Genomic DNA, 24940 nt, shown 5'->3' with positions numbered 1-24940 from the left:
AACAAATCAGAAGAAAAGGAAAAATCATCAGGTAATGATGATGATGATGATGACTGGCAGGAGTGAAAATATTGTTTTGATAAATGAGATGATAGTGGAACTGACAGATCAGTGTTGATATGACGGGACAGGTTTGTGGGCGGGTTTTCACTTGACAATAAAAGTGTTTGTCCATCACTGCATACTCATGATGATGATGAACTGAAAACACATATTTTGAAAATATTTAAACATTGCAAGGTCTCGTTTACACACAGATTCGACGCTCTGCAGACTGTACGTGTTTATTGACAGTGTGTGTTTGGTTTTATCGTCTAAAGGTTTGAGTCCCAACATGAGTCGGTGTGAAGATAAAGTTGGAGGAGGAGAGGGAGACGCTCCTCTACCTGAAGACCAGGAGAACCAGAGTGGAGCTCACAGGTAAGATCAGTATGTCCACCTGTTCTCTCACTTTCACAGATATTTCTATCTTGGTTTATTTTAACTTAACCTCACAAAGAACGTCTCTATTTTAATGACAAATTCTGTCTGACAGCAGCTAAAAGACAAGGTGTCATGTGATGTTATAAATATGTACTGCTTTCATTATATTGACAAGAACTGGCTCAATGCCCAGATTAAAACCAGGAAGGAAGGTCCACAGTCAGAAGGACATGAATGAAAGTGTCTGTTTACAGTTACATTTTCTGTCTTTTAATGATTTTCCACTTCTTTCAGTCCTGAGCCGAAAGGGACAGTTGCTCCTTTATCAAGGTTTGTATTCATGAAAAGCATTGGCTCCATGGATTACCCTTCTGACTTCAAAGAGGAAGAGGAAGACCCATCTTCAGAGTAAGTCATGAGAAACTTTTTTTTTCAGCTTTAGCACAGTAAGACACCCTGAAGAACCAAGCACTGTATATGTTCAAAGTCTATAGAGATCAGGTAAAGTGCTCACTGTTAGTGAAGCGTGTGAGGATGTTAGGGTTTGGAGAGGAGATATGAGATCATTGAACATAGAGGGACAGCACCTGTCTCATATTCAGTAGGTTGTATCATGACTATGGGCAACAGTCCAGTCATCATCACTGATGCATCATGTTTTCTCCACAGGGTCAACCAGGAGATGCAGAAGATTTCCACTGGTCCTCAACACCTGGAATCTGTGTTTCTGGTGTGTATTGTATTGTATTGTATTACAAGTGTGTGTTTGAGTGAGGCAGAACATGTCAGGGTGTTGAATATGGGCTTTCACAGCTGGTTGTATATTGTCTAGTCGAGTTGAGTCAAATTACTGAATTTTGTTTCCTTTCAGCTTCTCCAGGAGAAGATGTTTACGTTTGTGAAGAAAGAACTCGAAAAGTTCCCAAAGCTTCTGAGTCCAGATTACCCACAATACCTAGTGAGTCAAGCAGGCGAGGATGGGAAGGTGGGTGAAGGTTTCACTGTGCACAAGGGAAGGTCGGCCATGACCTGGACCAAGAGCTGGGTGGAGGACTGAGTCAAGAAAAGATGAATTATCAGATTTTTTCTGATGTATGGAGCAAATCAGCAGGAGTAACCCTAACTTTGGTCTGTAATGTATGGGAATCAGTTCTTGTAATGAAGACTCCTGTTAGAATAAACCATGGGATCCACCAGTGTTCACCTGTAAATATGCGGAAGTAACCATATGACGATTGCAGCCAAATATTTTTAATGTGATGGGTGAAAATACAAAAACACACACAAAAGAAGACATTGAAAGTTTTGGAGGAATAAGAAGAAGAAGAAATAGCAAATAGCTCAGTAACACTTTAATACTCCTGTATGTCAATAATTGTTTATTATGAAGATGATTAATGGATTACTATACATTTGTATTTGTGCCTGCAGCTCTGAGCTACTGAGAAGTTACAACACTAACTTTCAGAAAACATTCCTTCTCTCGTTCATTGAGCTCAGCCTGATCTTCAGATTATGGCTGATTTCATGAACTAAGAGAGTGTAGGAACACAATTAACGTTTAACATGTAGCACTAGATATAGACACGTTTTAAAAGTGGTCATTTTTAGAATATAACATTTGTTAGTAAAGTAAAATATGTATGATACTGTAGTTACATTATTTTTCCAATATGTGCAATACCACAGTCCAGCCAGTAGGTGTCACTTTTTTACTTAAATGCATTGTTGACAGCAATGAATCATTCTCATTGGATGTTGTTTGGTAAATACATATAAACACAGAGAAGATTGTGAAGGGTCTTAATCTATCTATCAAACAAAAATAATGATATATCTGTGTAATCCTTTTTTAAATGTATTTCTGTAACGTCTCCTCTGAGTAAATATTTACCATGTAGCACTAGAAGTAAGCAGACACATTTTTGTAGCAGTCATTTTTATAACATTTGTTAAGCTAAATATATTCAATCACAATATGATGGATAATTCAACTGCAGTGTATCAAACACCAGTCAGCAGGTGTCACCATTTTAACTGAATGTATTGTTGACACTGAACCGTTCTCATTTGCTTTAATTAGTTTTTTTTCATCTCCAGTTAAATCCTGAAATATTAATCGGCCATCATCCAGTCACCAATACAACAAAGTTACCGATATATTTATAAAAAAATGTTTTAAAGTGTTAATTCATTATTTGAACTGAATTTAGAAATGTATCTTTATTGTATTATTATATCACTCATTTGGAAATCTACTCATGTTGACACATCACTACAATTTTTTGTATTTGATATTTGTATATGTGAAAATATCAGATAATTGTCTTTCATAAAATACATTAGTCACTTTCTGCTACAGAAAACAGACTTGTGGTTTTACTGCCTATTTGAGACAGTCAATTTTAAATGTTCCACTTAGACTACACCTACAGTACATACATATAAACACATGTACTGTTTGAAAGCTCGGTGAAGGTTTGAATGTATTTCTGTAACACCTGTGTTACAGTGTTTAGGGTGTTTGCACTCTTAATGCTGTGGCTTCATGTACAAGTGAATAAAAACCATTTATACCACTGCTACCTGAAGTTTAGAGTTGCACTGATGATGTGAATATGGAAACTGTGATTCTTTTACTCAATGTACAATATATTTAAAATCAAATATTTGCTGCATAGTGACAACAAACTGGGTGTACTCTACTGTCAACATCCCTTTGTCTAACACAGGCTGAAATACTCTGAGTAGAACCAGTTATTATTTTTGTCTTTATTTTCCTGTCCTGTGATAATCAGGGGACTTAACCCTACCCTCAGTGGATAAGTGATAACGAGCCAGTGTGAACTGGTAATATGCAGCAGCTGCAGCATCCAATGTATTTAAAAAAGTTCAAATTCAACAACAGAGCCGGTTTGTATTGCTTTGTTACCGGGTGGCTGCAGTGGGGACTGTCAGTTAGGGGATTTATTGTTCTATTGACTGTATAAAACCGGACTGTATAAAACCAGAATCATATGATCTGCTTGGACTTTGCTATGTGCAATAAATCATAAAAGAGCATCAGTGCAATACAACAAAGTGTGTGGGGAATTTCATTTGGTGGAAAACAAAAGGACATTTGAAAGCTGAGCTCTGTTCATCTGAAGAAACACACTACAAACTTCAGCTTTGAGGTACGTCCACGTTTTTATTTACATTTCAAAGGGAAAATTGTACATTTAACTAACTAATTGTTATAAAGTGCAATGTCTAGTTACTTCCCAGATAGATATGTGGTTTTTGAAACTTGTGATCACTCTATAAAGTGTGATTAATTTGTACTGAATATACGGTGATCTTAGACAGTGTTGCATATGTTTGTTTTTTATTGATCTTAAATGTAAACCATTTAAATATTAGGGATGGATGGACTACCTATATAATAGTCCATTTATATAATCATCCATCACTCTACACTTGAAAAGACAAAGTAAAAACCTGTTTTTGGAAATATTTTTCTGACCTTTTCCAATCTGAATGTGTTTATTGACAGTGTATTTGGTTTTATCGTCTAAAGGTTTGAGTCCTAACATGAGTCGGTGTGAGGATAAAGGTGGAGGAGGAGAGGGAGACGCTCCTCTACCTGAAGATCAGGAGAACCAGAGTGAAGCTCACAGGTAAGATCAGTATGTCCACCTGTCCTCAACAAGGACTGTAGGAGCCATGAATTGGGTTTGTTGGTTAAGTTAAAGGGTTGTTCTGATGTTGTTGTTTTTTAGTATGATTTAGTTTATCATATTATTTTAGTAGCAGGTCATATGATCATGGGCGGGTTCTAGTACTTATGTTCACCTTTGTTTGAGAGAGGGGGGATAGGTTGTTGACCGCTATCTCCGCTATTTTTGTTATTTTTCGTTTATTACTGGGATTACTTTTGTACACTTTATTATGAGTTAACTTCTTTTGTTTGGTCAATAAACACTTTGATCTTTAGTTCTGAAATCTCAGTGAGTTTCTTTCTGTTAGTGCGTCCGACATGCCCATGCTTAGCCTCTCAGCGGCTCTTTAGGCTGAAGTCGCTTCAAAGACACGATTCAGAAAAGTCTGTGTCCAACTCCAGGAACAAATATTTTAGCAAACTTCATAAAGTAAGTTATATCTGGCAGCAGCTAAAAGACAAGGTGGGGAACTGGCTCAATGCCCCAGTCATAAGGACATGAAAAGTTTTTACCAATAAAACAAGTAAATAAGTAGCAGATGTTCAGACAGAGGTCAAGTGTTTATATTGAAGGTATGAAGGTGATGTTCTGCCATGATTGCACATTTGTGAAAAGCAGTAAAGTTTCTGTTTAAAGTGACATTTTTTGTTTCTTTTCTGTCTTTTGATGATTCTTCATTTCTTTCAGTCCTGAGCAGGAAAGATCAGTTTCTCCTTCACCAAGCCACGTGTCCATGAGGAGCAGCAGATCCAAGCGTTTCCCTCCTGTTTTCAAAGATGGAGATCCATCTTCAGAGTAAGTCAAGAGAACCTTTTCTAGCACCACTTATGTTAATGGGAACAACTATAGTACATTATATAAAACTGTTATTACTCCACTGTTTTTATTTTTATTTTACAGCCTCATTGTCCATCTGTCCTGATTTGTCACAATCACTCTTTGTTGATTCTCCATTTCTTTCAGTCCTGAGCAGGAAAGGCCAGTTTCTCCTTCACCAAGCCACGTGTCAATGAGGAGCAACAGATCCAAGCGTTTCCCTCCTGTTTTCAAAGAGGAAGATCCATCTTCAGAGTAAGTTAAGAGAACCTTTTCTAGCACCACTTCTTTTAAAGCTATGGTCTACGATTTGAAAGAGGATGAGAAAAATTTGAAAAAAGCACCTCTCACACACCCCCGCCCCTCCCCTCCGAGCTCGTATGGCCCGCCCCTCGGGGCCTCCTCGCGACACGCCTCCCCTCACAGAGCAGACTGCAGAGCGGAGCAAGCAACAAGCCTGCTGCCTGCAGAAACCAAACGAGGCTTTGAATGCGGAGTAAAATGTCACAGTCACAACTTCCACAATAAAACCAAAGATTACCTGTTAAACATAAACTCAGCACCGCCGCTGCAGCAGCCTGACCGGGTCTCTCTGCACCGCGGCTCCGCGGAGCTCCAGGCCCAGACTCTTCCTGCTCCTCTTCCCCAGACACAGCACCCTGTCCTGGGTCACCCAGCGCGAAGAGTCTCACTGTAGCATGAGGCTGTGCTCGGCGCTAGCCTACTAATAGCAGCGGCGCCAGTCCCGATGCCGCCGCTGTGCACCAGCTGCCGGTAATGAGGCGATGCCAGTCGCCGTCCCCGGCAACAGGACCGCGGCGACCGCTGGTACGAGCAGCGCCGCCATTAGCAGCCATTAGCACAGCCTCATGCTACAGGGAGACTCCTCGCGCTGGGTGACCGGCCACAGGGTGCTGTGTCTGGGGAAGAGGAGCAGGAAGACCGGGGCCTGGAGCTCCGCGGCGCCGCGGTGCAGAGACCCGCTCAGGCTGCGGCTGGGAGCAGCTGTGTCGGGGAGAGGAGGAAGACCAGGAGCTCAGCAGGGCCGCGGTGTGCAGGGTGCAGAGCACCCCGGTCAGGCTGCGGCTGCGGCTGGAAGCGGCTGTGTGTCGGGGAGAGGATCAGGGAGACTCGATCGACGCAGCACTGGTACTGGTACAAACGGCAGCAACACATTCTGTGCTTCTGTACTGTGCTTTTCTGAATCCTAGTGGGGCTTTCAGCGGCAGACTGACCGGGGGTGGGGGGCAGCAGGTGCTGAATTGGTGGGTTCATGTGTCTGTGGCTGAGCAGCTCAGAGCGGTTACAACTACTTGTAGTTTCTAAGCAGAGGGGGTGGGGACGAGGCGGGTCGAGGAGGAGCAGGCGAGACGAGGGGATTGGATGGAGGGTACGAGCCAGTGGGAGCCGGACGGGGCGCGCGGCGCCCATTGGTCAATTTCTATGCAGGCCCACGGCTGATAGACTGAATGGATTTTTTTCGTTCTTTTTGCTATTTATATTGTGTATATCGGACCACAGGACCATAATCGCCATATAAACCATGTTAATAATAATTACCAATGCTCCAAATCGTAGACCATAGCTTTAATGGGAACAACAATAGTTTATTATATAAAACTGTTATTACTCCACTGTTTTTATTTTATTTTACAGCCTCATTGTTCATCTGTGTGTAAAATGGGGAAGGGAACAGTGACATTCAGCGTTCATATTCTAGTTTGTAGCGCTCACTCGCACTCACACCTCACGTCGGCAAAGTGACGGTGGCCTGAGAAAAAAAACCTCTGCGAAACCAGTATCAGAAATGGCTCCAATAAACAAATGTAAACAAACCATTCTGAGCTAAAAGAAAGCTTTCATTTGTATGCGATTGTGATAAGACTTCATGTATTTATGAAAGCAATATTTGATTTTTGCTAATAAAAAGCCAAAGTTTTGAGTACGTTTAATCATCCACGTGCGCATTCTTTGTTGTGCTTTTTTCATCCTTGAGAGTGTCTTTTGTTGTTAGAATAAAATAATTTTGTTTTACCAACCCCAGAGGTGTGCATTTGAGTCCTTCTTGTTGTGAGATCAGGTAAAGCAGTGCACAATGTTACCTAAACAAGTGAGAATGTTAGGTTAGGAGAGGAGGTACTGTACTCTCTGGAGATCATCGAACAACAACCCTGCCTCTCTCATATTAGGTTGCACCCTTAATTTGGGTAGCGGTGCAGTCGTCATGAGGAATTTCCTTTGGGATGAATAAAGTATATATCATCACTGATGCATCATATTTTCTCCACAGGGTCAACCAGTTCCTGAGGACAATGAAGGAGGAGGAGCTGGTGGACTCTCGGCAGAACCAGCCAATGAAGAGAATAGAGTTGATGTTCAGTAAGATATACCTTAAGAGGTTCCATCAAGTCACTCTTAGCTGTTCGCACTCCTGTAAACCTTGCAGTTTTTTTGATGAATCATCTTTTGATGTTGTACAAGCACCGTACGTCTGTACAATATGAAGTCTTATACAATATTTGTCCTTTTTCTTTGTAGGAACACAAGCTGCAGTTTGTCAACGTAAACTCAAATCTAACATGAAGAAGAAGTTTGAGTGTGTGTTTGAGGGCATTGCAAAAGCAGGAAAACCAACATTTCTGAACCAGACATACACAGAGCTCTACATCACAGAGGGAGGGAGTGGAGTGGTCAATGATGAACATGAGATCAGACAGATTGAAACAGCATCCAGGAAACCAGACAAACCAGAGACAACCATCAGATGTGAGAACATCTTTAAACCTGTACCAGGAAAAGTTGAACCAATGAAAACAGTGATGACAAAGGGAATGGCTGGCATTGGGAAAACAGTCTTAATGCAGAAGTTCACTCTGGACTGGGCTGAAGACAAAACCAACCAGGACATACACTTTACATTTCCCTTCACCTTCAGAGAGCTCAATGTGCTGAAAGAGAAAAGGTTCAGCTTGGTGGAACTCGTTCATCACTTCTTCTCTGAAACCAAAGAAGCAGGAATCTGCAGGTTTGATCAGTTCCAGGTCGTCTTCATCCTAGACGGTCTGGACGAGTGTCGACTTCCTCTGGACTTCCACAGCACTGAGATCCTGACTGATGTGACAGAGTCCACCTCAGTGGACGTGCTTCTGATCAACCTAATCAGGGGGAACCTGCTTCCGTCTGCTCGTATCTGGATAACCACACGACCTGCAGCAGCCAATCAGATCCCTCATGAGTGTGTTGACATGGTGACAGAGGTCAGAGGGTTCATTGACCCACAGAAGGAGGAGTACTTCAGGAAGAGGTTCAGAGATGAGGAGCAGGCCAGAGAGATCATCTCCCACATCAAGACATCACGAAGCCTCCACATCATGTGCCACATCCCAGTATTCTGCTGGATCACTGCTACAGTTCTGGAGGAGCTGTTGAAGACCAGAGAGGGAGGAGAGCTGCCCAAGACCCTGACTCAGATGTACATCACGTTCCTGGTGGTTCAGTCCAAAATGAAGAAGGTCAAGTATGATGGAGGAGCTGAGACAGATCCACACTGGAGTCCAGAAACCAAGAAGATGACTGAGTCTCTGGCAAAACTGGCTTTTGAGCAGCTGCAGAAAGGAAACCTGATCTTTTATGAATCAGACCTGACAGAGTGTGACATCGATATCAGAGCAGCCTCAGTGTACTCAGGAGTGTTCACACAGATCTTTAATGAGGAGAGCGGCCTGTACCAGGACAAGGTGTTCTGCTTTGTCCACCTGAGTGTTCAGGAGTTTCTGGCTGCTCTTCATGTCCATCTGACCTTCGCCAACTCTGGAGTCAATCTAATGTCAAAAGAGCAATACCCCTCTCTGTGGTCCTGGCTGTTTGTAGACAAAACCACAGTATTCTACCAGAGTGCTGTGGACAAGGCCTTGCAGAGTCCAAACGGACACCTGGACCTGTTCCTCCGCTTCCTCTTGGGTTTGTCACAGGAGACCAATCAGTCTCTCCTACGTGGCCTGGTAACAAAGACAGTAAGCAGTTCACAGATCAATGAGGAAACAATCAAGTACATCAAGAAGAAGATCAGTGAAGATCTGTCTCCAGAGAAAAGCATCAATTTGTTCCACTGTCTGAATGAACTCAATGATCGTTATCTAGTGGAGGAGATCCAGCAATACCTGAGTTCAAGACGTCTCTCCACAGATAAACTGTCTCCTGCTCAGTGGTCAGCTCTGGTCTTCATCTTACTGTCTTCAGAAAAAGACCTGGACGTATTTGACCTGAAGAAATATTCATCTACAGAGGATGCACTTCTGAAGCTGCTGCCAGTCGTCAAAGACTGCACTAAAGCTCTGTAGGTTAAAATAACTACATGGTAGGGCTGACCCAAAAAATTTGAAGCTTCGTTCGTTGCCATGGTAATCGATCATGAAAGTCCGCGAAGCTTCGATTATCAAAATATGATAATCGGGACAGCCCTACTACATAGATTAACTCTTTTTTTAAAAATCTGACAATTTTTGTGCTCCTTCTTCAGGCTGAGTTGCTGTAACCTGTCAGAGAAAAGCTGTGAAGCTCTGGCCTCAGTTCTGAGCTCCCAGTCCTCCAGACTTAGAGAACTGGACCTGAGCAACAACGACCTGCAGGATGCAGGAGTGGAGCTGCTCTGTGGTGGACTGCAGAGTCCACACTGCAAACTGGAAACGTTGAGGTCAGGATTCATGTTTTTGTTCGACTGATGAGCATTTGAAGCCAGGATTGGACGGGATAGGTGTCGGGAAAAACAAATCAATAAAATGGCTAATATTAGAGTAACTTTATGCTTATTTGCATATTTATTTTCTGAGCAAGAATTTCCCACTTCCTCTGTAGGTCAAGTTTAAATAGATTAGAAATCTTTTCAAATGTGCTATTTTTTCTGGCAAAACACCTCTTTGTAAATTAGCTTGTTAAGAGTGTATCTATCAGGCTTAGAAAGCTTTTTTTTGCCTCTCACAAAGTGTGTGTGTGTGTGTGTGTGTAGGCTGTCAGGCTGTCTAATCACAGAGGAAGGCTGTGCTTCCTTGGCCTCAGCTCTGAGCTCCAACCCCTCCCATCTGAGAGAGCTGGACCTGAGCTACAACCATCCAGGAGACTCTGGAGAGAAAATTCTCTCTGCTGGACGGGAGGATCGAAAATGGAGATTGGCAAAACTCAGGTATGAGCAGATAAATCCTACAGCTGCCTCCTCTCAGTGGGGTTTGTACGTTATTTTTTGATAATGGTCTTTGTTTTTGCCCCAGATTGGACCATGATATCTCTCAGTCAATGTCGCCTGGGCTTAGGAAGTGTAAGTGTGCTTTTTTGAGATGATGATGAAAATAGTTCACAATTAATTTTTTTAATTAGGAAATTGTTTGGATGAGGGGTGGCCTGCAATGGCCAATGGAGAACCAACTGTCAACATGTTTTCATAAAATGCCCACTGATGACCCATCCTTACCCTTACCCTTCTTTGATCTCATTCAGCTTTAAAGCCTACACATCACGTATGTTAATTAACTGGTTTCCGTCTGGTAGTTTGTTTGTTAGTTAGACTTGGTTAGCAACCTATAGCTACTATGTGAACATTGCTGTTGTAAAATTTGAACTTCATTTTAACTCTCAACTTCATATGCTAATTATGACATAATTTAACAAATATGTCTGCATGTATGAAATGGAATTATATCCAAACGATCAAAGGACCTGGGCTATCATGGTGTATCATAAAATGCGTCTGGCCATTATTTGATGCTGTATCTCCAGTATGGGAGATTGTTGCCATACTCCCTGCAGCTTGGCTGGTTGGCAGAGGCAAACAACAGTGAGGCACTAATTCTGGTGTACAACTAATTTCACAACAAATTCTAAGCAACGTAAAAAAAAAAATAAAAAGAAGAAGAAGTAAATTTATAAGCATGATAAGTGTTAGTCGTTTTAGAAACAGCTTTATAAAGTTATATTTTCTCTCCATCAGATGCCTATGAACTCACACTGGACCCAAACACAGCACACAGAAAACTCATACTCTCAGAGGGCAACAGGAAAGTTACAATGGGGAAGGAGGAGCAGCCGTATCCTGATCATCCAGACAGATTTGACTACTGGAAGCAGCTGCTGTGTACAGATGGTTTGACTGGTCGCTGTTACTGGGAAGTTGAGTGGGTTGGACAGGTTTACATAGGAGTGACATACAAAGGGATCAGAAGGAGAGGGCAGAGTGACGACTGCTGTCTTGGGCAGAACGATCAGTCTTGGAGTCTGAGCTGCTTTGGTAAAGATTTTTCTGTCCGGCACAAAAACGAAACATTGTCGTTCCGTAGACGCCAGTCTAGAAGAGTTGGGGTGTACCTCGACTGGGATGCTGGCATACTGTCTTTCTACACCATCCCCTCTGACAAACTGATCCACATCCACACTTACCACACCAAGTTTACTGAGCCGGTCTACCCTGCTTTCAGGATTAAGACAGAACCTTTCAACTCCTCAGTGTGTTTGCATGAGATATGAAGTAGCTTCACCAGGGCTAGACACTGTTGCCTCACCACAGTTGTAAAGAGTGGTTGTCTGAGTTTCCTTAGCTTTTCTGTCACCTCAAACCAGCCTGTCCAATGTCATCTGATAATCTCTCAAATGTTTTCTACCACAGAGCTGTTCACTTTTCTTGTTTGTATACAACATCTATTGCACGTCTGCACGTCCTGGGTGAGGGATCCCTCCTCTGTTGCTCACCCTGAGGTTCCTCCACTTTTTCCCTGCTAAAGGTTTTCTTGGGAGTTTTTCTTCAGTCGATGTCAGGGTCTACGGGCAGAGGATGTTGTACGGATGCTATGTAAAGCCCTTGGAGAGAAAATGTTTGTAAAAATGGACTGTACAATTTTATTTGTATTTGCCTCGCCTTGCCACTTGCTTTATTGTTTTATATCCATTGTAAAATCAGTTCAAACTTCCCATTTGTGTAAGTGAAAAGCCATTTCAGAAATGGTCATACAATAAGCAACATCTGTTTAAATTACAGTTCCAGGCAAATTAAACATGGGCCTATAGTTTCCTTATATTTTGGGTCTAAGTGAATAAATCTTATGATTTTATTTAATTTTTTTAAATAGATTGATTACTTGTTCCACTTCATTGATTGCCCTTCTATATGAATATTAATATTTACTCAATTGTTGTTTGATGTGGAGTGTCATTTTGTTCATATATGCAATGGCATGGACCAACCAGCAGATGCCCCCATTTTAAATAAATCTAATATTGAAAACACAGAACCTTTTGTCTACTTAAAGGGATTTTTCAACATTTTGGCAAATTAGGTTTGTTACCTTTAATTGTCAGTGCAAGTTTTTAGATCGGCAAACTCATCAAATACACAATCCAACAACTCCAAAACGCTCTCACGGACAAGTTGTGACCTGCACATTCACTACGCTATGAGATAATAACTTATAATTATATAACATTATGACACATGAAGCAAATACTCAGAACTACTTTCGCTTTTGAAATCACTCTGCCGAGCAGCCGTGTCTGGGATGTAGTTCTGGTTATGTATTTGCCTCGAAAGCAACTCCGTCTCATAATGTTACATGATTATTTCAGAGCGTCTTGGAGTTGAGTTGTTGGATTGTGTATTTGATGAGGGAAAGCCCAGAAATACCACGCGCTGTGCAGAGCTCACATCTCTGCCCCGCTGATCTAAAAACAGCTTGCACCGACAATTAAAGGTAATGAACGTACTCCTAAAACTATAGGGATTATGGCAATAGGCGAATTTGCCATAACATTGAAATATCCCTTTAAACTAGTTTAATAAAAAGTTGTGATCTCATCAGTTAAGTGTCTCCATAGAATATATTCTACCACATCAGACTGGTGGTTTTACTGGTTATTTGACATGATGATCAACTTAAATGATGCACATAGTCGCAAATTGTTTGGTAAATACATAAACACACACAAAGACAAACACTGTTTGAGATCACAGTGAAAATCTGCAAAAAAAAAAAGTTTTATCCTTTAGTGTGTTTCTGTAACATTTCCACTGAGCGTGTTTTAACTTAAAATGCTGTAGCTTTACAAATGAAGTGAAATTGCATAGATCCAAGTGTGCGGAGATCTTTTTCTTCAGTTTGGGCACTTTTGATACCTTGGCAGAGAGCCAGCCGGGTGAAGCGGCAGCCCCCTTTTTGCATGTAGCTTTACAAATAAAAACAATTTACTCCACTGCTACCTGAATACATTTCTTTTATTTAAAAAAGAAAAGCAAATAATTTCAATTGACTGAGGGCTGAGGTATGTGTATAGCAGTCTAATGCAGGAAGGATCCCTTCATCAGCTCTTCATTTGTCCTTTTCATATGATTGAGTAGCTGGCGTCACTGGCAATACCACAGTGGTTGTCACGGTCACGTGCAACCCGGATGTAACCGTCCTCGCCCCAAGTTATGCCAAAGCTGTCAGGGAATAGTGTGTTGATCATCATTACACCACAGATTAAATCCCATTTGAGCTGCTACATTAGCAATTGTTTGTAGGCTAAAAGTGATGTCTCACCTGTTCTTGACAATCCAGTATTTCTCTCCCTCTGCAGTGTCCCCATAGCCAACTAACACCATGCCATGATCCAACTTGTTCTTGTCACAGTGTTCATTGTAATAAACACCTATGTAGATACAATAGGAGGGAGTGTAAATGATCTTAAAAAAAATTTAATTAGAAGAAACACTGAATAAAACAATTTACCATAACACTGACATGTGGAGATAGATGACATGATGCCACATTCAAGATAATATAAGAACATGATTACAGTAACAACACATAGAATGAGGACTGACCACTCTTGTATAGCCAGAACGTTTCATGGTTGGCGTTAAATCCCACAGACAGTGGACCCACGTCATGCAAAGCTTTAGCCAGGGCACATTCATCCCCCTCTACAATCTTCCCAAAGTATTTACATCTGGCTGCGATGGCTGATGATTTGTGGTGGCAGTGCTGTTGCTATGGAGACAAGACAGGTCTGACATGTTGGCTTGCATGGATCTGTGTTGTCCTGCTCAGTGAAAGTTGCTCCCATTTAAAGGATGCTATACATATACAGTATAAGCATATTTTATGAACTATTTCTGTCTATCGGGTTTTCTGCACACACACACACACACACACACACATACATACATACATATTTTGGTATACCAAAATATGTTATAGGTGTTGACATGAAAGAATAGAAAATGTGGTTCACTGCCTACTAACACATTACCTTTGCCTTATATGGGTATTCCTTCTCAGAGTTTATACCATGTTTTTGCACATATGCAAAGGCATTTGTCATTAGTCCTCCATCACATCCTTTATTTTCTCGGACGCAGTCCACCAGGTTTTGAGGACTGAGGTCCAGCAGCTGGCCTGTATTCTTGGCCAATTGTCCCTCGAGGGCCCCTACTACACTGAATGCCCAACAGGAGCGACAAAATGCCTACAAGGTGTGGAGTACAGTAGTTTAATGAAGACAGTGTGATGGAAGATTACCAAATATGATACCTCAGGTATTTATATAATTGTCCTTGCCCTCTTTCCTCTGACCTGGTGTTTGACTGGAGTCACCATCCCTCTCTCACGGTAGTCAAGACATTTTGGTAGTCCTTCCAATGAGCATTTCATATTGTAAAGCTTTGGAGTAAAGAGACAAAGAGAACAAATTATGTTAAAGCAGAAGTGAGTGATCCGGTCGTTTTCGCTAATGCTGCGTTCCAGGCAGGCTTTTGAAATCGTAAATTACAGCTTCAAGTCACAACTTACGACTTTGTAGCGTTCCAGGCAACCCACTCGTGTTTTTCCGACCTGTTTTACCGGTGAAAGTCACTATAACGGCCACTCGTAACTTCCGACCGGTGAACTCGTACCAGATCGAACTGGTACCACTTCACGGTCGGAAAAATACGAGTTTCCTTGAACGCACCATAACAGTCCTCGTCGCTACGTCACCACATTCACGGCGTTCCTTGGCTGCACACACAGCCCTGCATGCCGTTCTCTCTCCTCATTGGATAAAAACTGTAGGATACGATAAATGTTTTCTCTTCGGCTCAGAGCAGAGCAGAGGGACTGACAGACCCGTGTTTCAGTCCAAACACTCTATGTAAGTGATTGCTGTCGGAAGATATAACTATTTAAGACTTATATTAACACAAATATATCACTTACTTCTGCTTTAAGTTACATTTCAGGTTCTCAGAGATTTAGCAAGTAGAACTCCCTCAGATGAACAATTCAAAGGGACTTACAAGCAACACAAAACTAAATTAAGCCTTAATAGGAAGAGTCCACTTACTGAATAGCTAGTGTTCTCCCCAAAGTGCTTCAGGTTGTCCTGCCTCTCTTGGTAGTTGGCTTCAAGCTTCCAGACAAACTCACAGGTGTCACTTTTTTTAAATCCTTGCTTTGGCTGACACTAAAACATCATGTTCACAAAATGTAATACACTTTTCTCACTTAAAATGTTGGTCTCTGAGTATCATGCAAAGTTAAGAGAGAATCAACTTGGAGCAGCAACCTTTATATAGTATAACCCGATATAACATCAAAATTTTAAATCCAAATTCTTTAAATGTCCAGACTGACAACTCACTTTTGTAATGCACACTTAATGTGTGAAGTCACAATGTTTGGACATTAATGGACATAGCAAATAACAAAATTTACATTGCACTCCCATTTTTGCAACAACAAAAGACACACTAGATACAACTCTTAAGGTAATGGAATTTACTTGGAAACTGATCTTGCAAAAGTTCATCTTCAAAGCTGAGTAGCTGCTAATGCTACATTGGCTTTTAAGTGATTACAAAAATGTACATACGGTATTGCATCTTTATGCCACGGCTGAGATCAACTTGGTCAACTAGTAGCAGTGCTATGCTACTAGAGGCGAACTGCTCCACAAGTTGCTGGAAGAAGTAACAGATTTAGTTTTGTGCTCTGTGCTTTTGTATGTAGCGACATGCATGGAGAAAATACTGAACAAAATCGATCACATATTCAATAAATGAGAAGAAAAACCCCAAACAAACAATAACAATGAAAAACACATCTAAAAACTTTGACACATCTGGGCCTGTAAAGGAACAAAGGTGCATTCATGCATGTACCAAAATAACCACTGATATAATATGAACATTAGAATGATGATGATATTTACCCCATAACCTTATAGAGACTAGAAATATTTTGAATTTGGGTGGGACACGTTTCTTATGACACCACTTTCTTCAAATTTTTTCCTACATCCTAAATCCCTACGTTCCTATTGCAGACGTTGTAATGGCAGTCGTGCCTGGTATTGTGAGAGACCGTCTGATATGAGGGTGGAAGGAACCAAGAATCAACTAATCAGAGCACTGGGAGTGGCATGCCTAAACTGAATCCTCATTAATGTTACTCATCTTGTGTACTTTTCTTGACATGTAGAAATGTCTACAAAAGGAAAAGGCTTATGGTCAATCTACACTACCCACATAGAGTATACAGTACATACATATTCTTTTTGATGCATGATCTTCCAGTTTTCCCACTTTAGGTCCAAGTCTGCTTCATCCAAACAGAAACCAAGATCTGAAACCACCATGAGCATCAAAAAGGCACAGAGCAACATCCTGAAATGACAGCAACACACATGATAACTCAATGATAATACACAGTGAAACACTGTATTATCAAATATGTGACTACACAATCGTGGCACATGAGTGTGCCAACCAACCCCGACCAAAACCAACCCACTTTGGTGAATATATTGCCCAGGGGGAGAAAAAAACTCTGAAGGAAAAAAAACCTTTCCGGAACAACAAAAAACCACAGGCCGAGAAGAAGGGGGGGAAAAACGGCTTAGTACCTGGGACTTCAGTCAAGTCTGTCTGTCTGTGTCTCTGTCTGGGAGGAGGGATGGGGGGTCTGCTCCGAGAGGAGATGTGGGGCTCCAGGAGACGGGATGCAGGTGTTGACGGTGGAGGCAGATAATGTGGTGAGGAGTTACAGCTCACTGTTTAACTACCAAGCATAGGAGCTCCGACGCAGCCGACTGACTTTCTGTTAACCACCAGCACAGAGGCAGAGGCGGAGATTTCAAAGACTTGCGCCCTTAATGTTGGGGCGAATCGGCGCAGGGCACAGGGCACAGATGTGGCGGAAATTAGGGCGTGGACAGCCTGGCTGCCACAGTGTTAGATGAGTCAGCGTTAGTTTCGGTACATTCATTTTACAAAATTAGTCTCTGCATGAGAACAACCTGTTGTGGTGCTTGTAATGGGTATACGAAAGTCTTAGCTTCACAAAAACAGTGGAATGTAAGCTATGAATAAAGGCTGATAAGTGTAGAAAACAAGTTAAAATGACATTTTGTGAAATTGCTTTTTGAGCATAAATATTGTCTGTCATTCTATTTTCACCAAATGTCTCAAATGTGAGATCAAATAAGCTGAATAGACTTTACATTACATTTCAAACTTCATGAGATGTGTGTAGCCCTAAATGAGAAATGAGCTTTTTTTTCTCCAAACAAAATATCAACTAAATAGACAAAAAACACAGAGAATTTACAATATTTAGCTACATGTGTTGTCACTGTGGTGCTGTTTGAGGGGTAAAAAAAACTTTCAGCCTCTGATGCACCGGCATCCTCCTCACTGCTTCTCTCTCTCCTAACGACTCTGCGGTTTCAAAGTTTCACAGTTGTTGTTTTGATTGACAGGTCGTCAAGGGCGTCGTATTTGAAAGAGGAGAGTCTCTCGATCACAGGAGTAGTTTAACCGCTTTTCTACGGCATAAAATGACAGAAATATGAAAAAAAATGAAAAAAAAACATTGAGACAGATTTGAGGATTAATACAACCAAGTATCCACACACATTTAAAATGTGCTGCTTCTAACAAGACCCAAAGGATGTGAATTCTCTTTCACCCTGTATACAATATGACATGCAAAATTGCAGAACCCGTTAAGACATTCCTTCTTATAACAGATAGATAGATCTAGCAGCAGCATCCAGTGTAAATAGTGCATTTAGAAAAGGTTCACATTACACAACAGAGCAGGTTTGTATTGTGTCATTGACTGGGTGGTTGCAGTAAGGTTGTCCAGGGACTTCATTTGGTGATGTTATTGTTCTATATTATTGATTGACAGACAGGATAATCTTGAGAAGTGTAGATGTGGATATTCAGTAAAGTAAAATCCATGGTAACAAGAGGGATTTAATTATTAACTGTATAAAACCAGAATCATATGATCTGCTTGGACTTTGTGCAATAAGTCATAAAAGAGCATCAGTGTCTGGGGAGTTTTCTTTATTACAATCTCATTTGGTGGAAAACAAAAGAACATTTGAAAGCTGAGCTCTGTACATCTGAAGAAACAAAATACGAACTTCAGCTTTGAGGTATGTCCTTTTTTTTTTGTTAACAACATTTTAAAGGAATAAAAAAAGTACATTTAGCTCATTACTTGTTTTAAAGTGCAATGTTCACTTACTTCCCAGATAATTATGTGGTTTTTAAAACTTGTGATCACTCACAGTGATCATAATACACAGTGACCTCAGACAGTGTTGTTTTGTTTTAAAATAAGACTTTTACATTTTGGGCATGGATGGACTATAATCGTCCATTATTCTACACCTGTAAAGACAATGTTAAAACATGTTTTCCAACAGTTTCCAATCTGTATGACAGTGTGTATGTGGTTTCATCGTCTAAAGGTTTGAGTCCTAACATGAGTCGGTGTGAGGATAAAGGTGGAGGAGTGGAGGGAGACGCTCCTCTACCTGAAGATCAGGAGAGCCAGAGTGAAGCTCACAGGTAAGATCAGTATGTCCACCTGTCCTCAAGGACGCAATTCAGAAAAGTCTGTGTCCAACTCCAGGAACAAATATTTCTGTCTTGGTTTATTTAAGAAAACCTCACAAAGTACATCTCTGTTTTTAAGTTCTATCCGGCCGCAGCTAAAGGACAAGGTGACATGTGATACAGTATTATAAATATGTACTGCTTTCATTATATTGACATGAACTGGCTCAATGCCCAGAGTAAAACCAGGAGGGAGAATACACTGAAAGTCGACAGTCAGAAGGATATGAAACGTTTTTACCAATAAAACAAGTAAATAAGTAGCAGATGTTCAGAGGTGTGTGTGTGTTTAAGTGTTTAAATTGAAGAATGAATGTGTTGTTCTGCCACGATTGCTGTGTCACCTTCCAGGCTCAGAGATGGAGTAAGTGCACATTTGTGAAAAGCAGTAAAGTGTCTGTTTACAGTGACATTTACTTGTTTCTCTTATATCTTGTGTTGATCGACCATTTCTTTCAGTTCTGAGCAGAAAAGATCAGTTTCTCCTTCACCAAGCTCTGTGTCCATGAGGAGCAACACATCCAAGGAATTGCACCCTATTTTCAAAGAGGAAGATCCATCTTCAAAGTAAGTCAAGAGAACATGTTTTAGCACTAATTTTCCAATGGAATGGAATTATGATCATTATACTCAATCAAACAATACATTATGTAAAACTATCATGACCACACACATTTATTTTACAGCCTCACTGTTGATCTGTTCTGATTTGTCACAATCTGTATTTTGTTAATTCTTAATTTATTTTAGTCCTGAGCTGCAAAGAGCAGTTTCTTCCTCACCAAGTTGTGTATCCATGAAGAGTGACACATCCAAGGAATTGCATCCTATTTTCAAAGAGGGAGAGCCATCTTCAGAGTAAGTCAAGTGAACCTTTTTTTCCCCCAGTTTTAGCATCCTGAAGTACCAAGCGCTATATCTGTTCAATAGCCTAAAGTCTAAAAGTCTAAGGTAAAGCAGTGCACACTGTTAGTTAAGCAAGTGAGAGTGTTGGGGTTTGATGAGGAGGTACTCTCGGGAGATTGTTGAACATAGAGGGACACCACCTCTCACATATTTAGTAGTAGGTTGCATCATCAATATGGGCAGCAGTCCAGTCATCATAATGCATCATGTTTTCTCCACAGGGTCAACCAGGAGACACTGGAGATTTCCACTGGTCCTCAAAAACACCTGGATTCTGTGTTTCTGGTGTGTATGGGGGGCATTGCATCATGAGTGGTTGTATGGAGTGTATTGACTGAGAGGGAAAAAGCCTGAGCTCGGCAGAGAATTTCAGAGTGTTGCATATGAGCTTTCACAGCTGATTGTATATCATCTGAGTCAAATTCCTGAATATTGTTTTCTTCCAGCTTCTCCAGGAGAAGATTTTTGCTTTTGAGAAGAAAGAACTTGATAACTTCCAAAAGCTTCTGAGTCCAGATTACTCAGACTACCCCCAGAGTCAAGGAGAGGATGAGGAGGTGGGTAATGATGAAGAGGAAGAGCAGAGGAGGAGCAGAAGAGAAGCTTTTCTGAACATCACACTTCAGTTCCTGAGGACAATGAAGGAGGAGGAGCTGGCGGACGCTCTGCAGAACAGTAGGTGGTTTTTTACAGAAACAGAAGAGAAGTACCCTAAAACAGTGAAATTCTACTTGAATTTCCCTCTTCTTAACTGTGTAAACTGTCCAGAGCTCTTTGTCCAGCTAATAAAGATGGTAGAAATTAGATATACTTTGATGAGTTCACTTGAATCATCCAATTTAGTCACTGTAAGCAGTTTCTTATTAATATCTTGTTGTAGAGGTACATCTGTGAGTTCCTATTTGTATTTGCCTTTGTAGGAACACGGGCTGCAGTTTGTCAACGTAAACTCAAATCTAACATGAAGAAGAAAGTCCAGTGTGTGTTTGAGGGCATTGCTAAAGCAGGAAACCCAACCCTTCTGAACCAGATCTACACAGAGCTCTACATCACAGAGGGAGGTAGTGGAGAGGTCAATGATGAACAAGAGATCAGACACATTGAAACAGGATTCATCAAATGTGAAGACATCTTGAAGGCCCCACCTGGAAGAGACCGACCAATCAGAACAGTGATGACAAAGGGAGAGGCTGGAACTGGGAAAACTATCTTAACACAGAAGTTCACTCTGGACTGGGCTGAAGACAAAGCCAACAAGGACATACACTTCACATTTCTATTGACTTTCAGAGAGCTGAATGTGCTGAAAGAGAAAAAGTTCAGCTTGGTGGAACTTGTCCATCACTTCTTCTCTGAAACCAAAGAAGCAGGAATCTCCAGGTTTGATCAGTTCCAGGTCGTCTTCATCTTTGATCGTCTGGACGAGTGTCGACTTCCTCTGGACTTCCACAATACTGAGATCCTGACTGATGTTAACGAATCCACCTCAGTGAACGTGCTTCTGATCAACCTCATCAGGGGGATGCTCCTTCCCTCCGCTCGTATCTGGATAACCACAAGGCCTGCAGCAGCCAATCAGATCCCTCCTAGGTGTTTAGACATGGTGACAGAGATCAGAGGGTTCACTGATCCACAGAAAGAGGAGTATTTGAAGAAGAGGTTTAAAGATGAGGAGCAGGCCAGAGAGATCATCTCCCACATCAAGACATCACAAAGCCTCCACATCATGTGCCACATCCCAATCTTCTGCTGGATCACTGCTACAGTTCTGGAGGAATTGTTGAAGACCAGAGAAGCAGGAGAACTGCCCAAGAACCTGACTCAGATGTACATCACGTTCCTGGTGGTGCAGTCCAAAATGAAGAAGGTCAAGTATGATGGAGGAGCTGAGACAGATCCACACTGGAGTCCAGAGACCAAAAAGACGATTGAGTCTCTGGGAAAACTGGCTTTTGAGCAGCTGCAGAAAGGAAACCGGATCTTCTATGAATCAGACCTGACAGAGTGTGGCATCGATATCAGAGAAGCCTCAATGTACTCAGGAGTGTTCACACAGATCTTTAAAAAGGAGAGTGGCATTTACCAGGACCAGATGTTCTGCTTTGTCCGTGTGAGTGTTCAGGAGTTTCTGGCTGCTCTTCATGTTCATCTGACCTTCATCAACTCTGGAGTCAATCTGATGTCAGAGGAACAATCAGACGCTTTTGGGTCCCGACTGTCCGAAGACAACTCTGGACCGACACTTTTCTACCAGAGTGCTGTGGACAAGGCCTTGCAGAGTCCAAACGGACACCTGGACCTGTTCCTCCGCTTCCTCTTGGGTCTGTCACTGGAGACCAATCAGTCTCTCCTACGTGGCCTGGTGACAAAGACAGAAAGCAGTTTACAGATCAATGAGGAAACAATCAAGTACATCAAGAAGAAGATCAGTGAAGATCTGTCTCCAGAGAAAAGCATCAATCTGTTCCACTGTCTGAATGAACTTTTAGATCAATCTCTAGTGGAGGAGATCCAGCAATACCTGACTTCAGGAACTCTCTCCACAGATAAACTGTCTCCTGCTCAATGGTCAGCTCTGGTTCACATCTTACTATCTTTAGAAAAAGATCTGGACGTATTTGACTTGAAGGAATATTCATCTACAGAGGAGGCACTTCTGAAGCTGCTGCCAGTTGTCAGAGTCTGCACTAAAGCTCTGTAAGTTGAAATAACTACATAAATTAACTTAATTTAAAAAGGAAAAAAAATGACATTTTTGTTGCTTCTTCAGGCTGAGTTGCTGTAACCTGTCAGAGAAAAGCTGTGAAGCTCTGGCCTCAGTTCTGAGCTCCCAGTCCTCCAGACTAAGACAACTGGACCTGAGCAACAACGACCTGCAGGATGCAGGAGTGGAGCTGCTCTGTGTTGGACTGCAGAGTCCACACTGCAAACTGGAAACTCTCAGGTCAAGATTAATCTATTTTTTCATCTCATGACCTTTTGAAACCATTGCTCAGGACAGTTACTGTGAGTTACTAATATGAGAGTAACATTAGTTTATTGTAAGTCGTAAATAGCTGCACTCAAATGTCAGAAGAACTGTGGTGAACCAATGAAAGGAACCATGTAAAGTAAGATCCACCAAAATAGAGTTTGAGGTAGAGTAACATCAGTTGAGGTAGAGTGAGATTCATCCAGTTAGCATACAATCCATCCAGATAGAATATGATCCATCCAGGTAGAGTCAGATTTGTCCAGGTTAGATTTGTTCAGGTAGAGGAAGATCCATCTTGTAGAGTAAGATCCATATAAATAGAGTAAGATCCGTCCAGATCAAGTAAGATCCATCCAGAAAGAGTAAGATCTCTCTAGGAGGAATAAGATCTGTCTGGGTAGCAAAAGATCCATCCAGTTAGAGTAAGATCCTTCCAGATCAAGTAAGTTTCATCCAGAATGGGTAAGAGCCGTCCAGGTGGGGTGCTGTTTAGCTCAGTGGGTAGAGCATGTGCATAGGCCTCTCTACAGCCAGCTCCGAATCCCGCATTGGGTGGCCCTATGCTGTGTGTCATTCCCCATCTCTCTGCCCTCCTATGTCCTGTCTCTCAACTAACCTGTCAATTAAAAGTAAAACCCCCCCCCCCAAAATTATACTTAAAAAGAAGATCCATCTAGGTAGGGTAAGATCTGTCCACACTTTACCCACTCACCTGAAACTGGAGACTGACACAAACTCGTTTAATAGAGGACTAAAAGCATGGTTAAAAGCAAAACAACAATGCTCACATGTATAAATATGGACTTTTTTATTGTTACTATTTTTACTGTTACGATCATGATTCTGTCTACTCAATCTCCTCTCGCTGATCTTGTGCTCTGTATTTTTTAGTATGTTACTATCATGATGTAGTGTCATGCACTTGGTTTTATCTCATACTGTTGATAATATGTTCTGTATTTTTAGATTAGCCGCCTATGGACTGGTGTTGAAAATTAGCACTTGTGCTAAACACACTCAAGCAAAGCATCTGGTCTGTCCACTGGAACAGTCTTAATGTATTTGTGATGTCCATATCAAATAAATAAACATAACATAACATAACATAAGATCAAGTAAGATTGATCCAGATAGAGTAAGATCCTTCCAGGTGGTCAATGATCTCTCAGTGAAACAGTTTGCATCGTGCAGGAGACCCGGGTTCGAGACTCACCTGGGGCATGCCTATAACAACCACATCGGTCACATTGGTGACCCTAAACTCACTCCACCCGGGTGCCCTGGGTGGAGTGAGTTTAGGGGGGTGAGTGTAACAAAGGTCCAAGGGTATAGCCACTAAGGCCCAATTCCAATCCGACCCCTCACGGACTCACTGACTTAGAGGCGCGTTCACGGGAAGTCCGTGAGTGTGTGAGGGCTGTTCCATTGTCAGATCATCAAGTCAGTGAGTCAGTGAATGAGCCCTTACTGCCCCCTTACCGTAAGTCAGCACCGATGCTGACTTTGGGTAGGGGAATTACCCACAGTTCATAGCGTTGTGAAGTCAAACCATAACACAGGGGATGCCGTCGGAACGCAAGTGTTAAAAAAAAAAGAAATTAACACAAGTAGTCAGAGAGAGCTCCGTCGGTCTCTTTATTGTTAATGAACAGGAGCCAAAAAAAGGAATAAATAAAAAGAAAAGAAGAAGTTAACTGTCAGTGTTAACGTGCAGTTTGTGATTATTGATGATGATTTGATCAGATCTGATCCAGGAATATTTTGTTTTGAGTCCGCCTCCCTCGCACACCTTGTGCGTATTGAAAGTACAGTAAATTTATCGGTCCAAGGGCGGAGTTAAAAACATTTTGTTGTCAAGGTAACGTGTCGTGAGAGTGGGTAAGTGCTGTTCCATTCATGTTTACAGCATCTGGACCCTCACAGACTCTCACACTCTGTCACTTAGAGCTGATGTCACTTTAGTCAGTGAGGGTTCAGGGCCTGAGTCTTTAGGGAACGGATTGGAATTGGGGGTAACAGTCACAGGGACCAGTGAAGTGAAGTGACCACTTGTGGCAGTTAGCGGTACTTAAGTTAAACTCACTCTCCCATTAAAAAGACGTGCAAACCCGAATGTGCAGTGGCCATTGACCTCTTGGCGAAACGGTTTGCATCAATCCTCGTTAAAGACTCACCTGAGGCATGCCTATAACAACCGCATCGGTCACACTA

The 24940-nt window shown here is 41.6% G+C and overlaps 3 protein-coding genes across 3 annotated transcripts in view; 2 read left to right on the top strand and 1 right to left on the bottom strand.

Annotated features, from left to right (window-relative positions):
* Positions 1-24940, top strand: part of LOC310999004 (NACHT, LRR and PYD domains-containing protein 3-like) — a 62751-nt gene that overhangs the window by 34705 nt on the left and 3106 nt on the right. The window contains exon 6 of the mRNA XM_083989290.1: positions 9460-9633. Coding sequence (XP_083845416.1) covers positions 9460-9633 — 174 coding nt within the window. The remainder of the gene's footprint in view (positions 1-9459; positions 9634-24940) is intronic.
* On the top strand, positions 1141-24068 carry LOC310999138 (protein NLRC3-like; the record flags this gene model as incomplete). Its single annotated transcript, XM_083989464.1, has 5 exons — positions 1141-1153; positions 20202-20430; positions 20676-22323; positions 22526-22699; positions 23921-24068. The coding sequence occupies exons 2-5, from the start codon at positions 20394-20396 to the stop codon at positions 24066-24068; spliced, it is 2007 nt and encodes a 668-aa protein (XP_083845590.1). The 5' UTR covers positions 1141-1153; positions 20202-20393.
* LOC310999139 (cathepsin L-like peptidase) lies at positions 13299-14557 on the bottom strand (the record flags this gene model as incomplete). Its single annotated transcript, XM_083989465.1, has 5 exons — positions 13299-13398; positions 13499-13607; positions 13783-13948; positions 14211-14426; positions 14534-14557. 5 exons carry the CDS (start codon positions 14555-14557, stop codon positions 13299-13301), a joined length of 615 nt encoding a protein of 204 aa, XP_083845591.1.

This window comes from Trachurus trachurus, assembly GCF_905171665.1.
Source record: "Trachurus trachurus genome assembly, chromosome: 16".
Taxonomy (NCBI): Eukaryota; Metazoa; Chordata; class Actinopteri; order Carangiformes; family Carangidae; genus Trachurus; species Trachurus trachurus.
The sequence above is the reverse complement of the archived record's forward strand: the minus strand, read 5'-3'. Positions and strand labels throughout refer to the sequence as shown.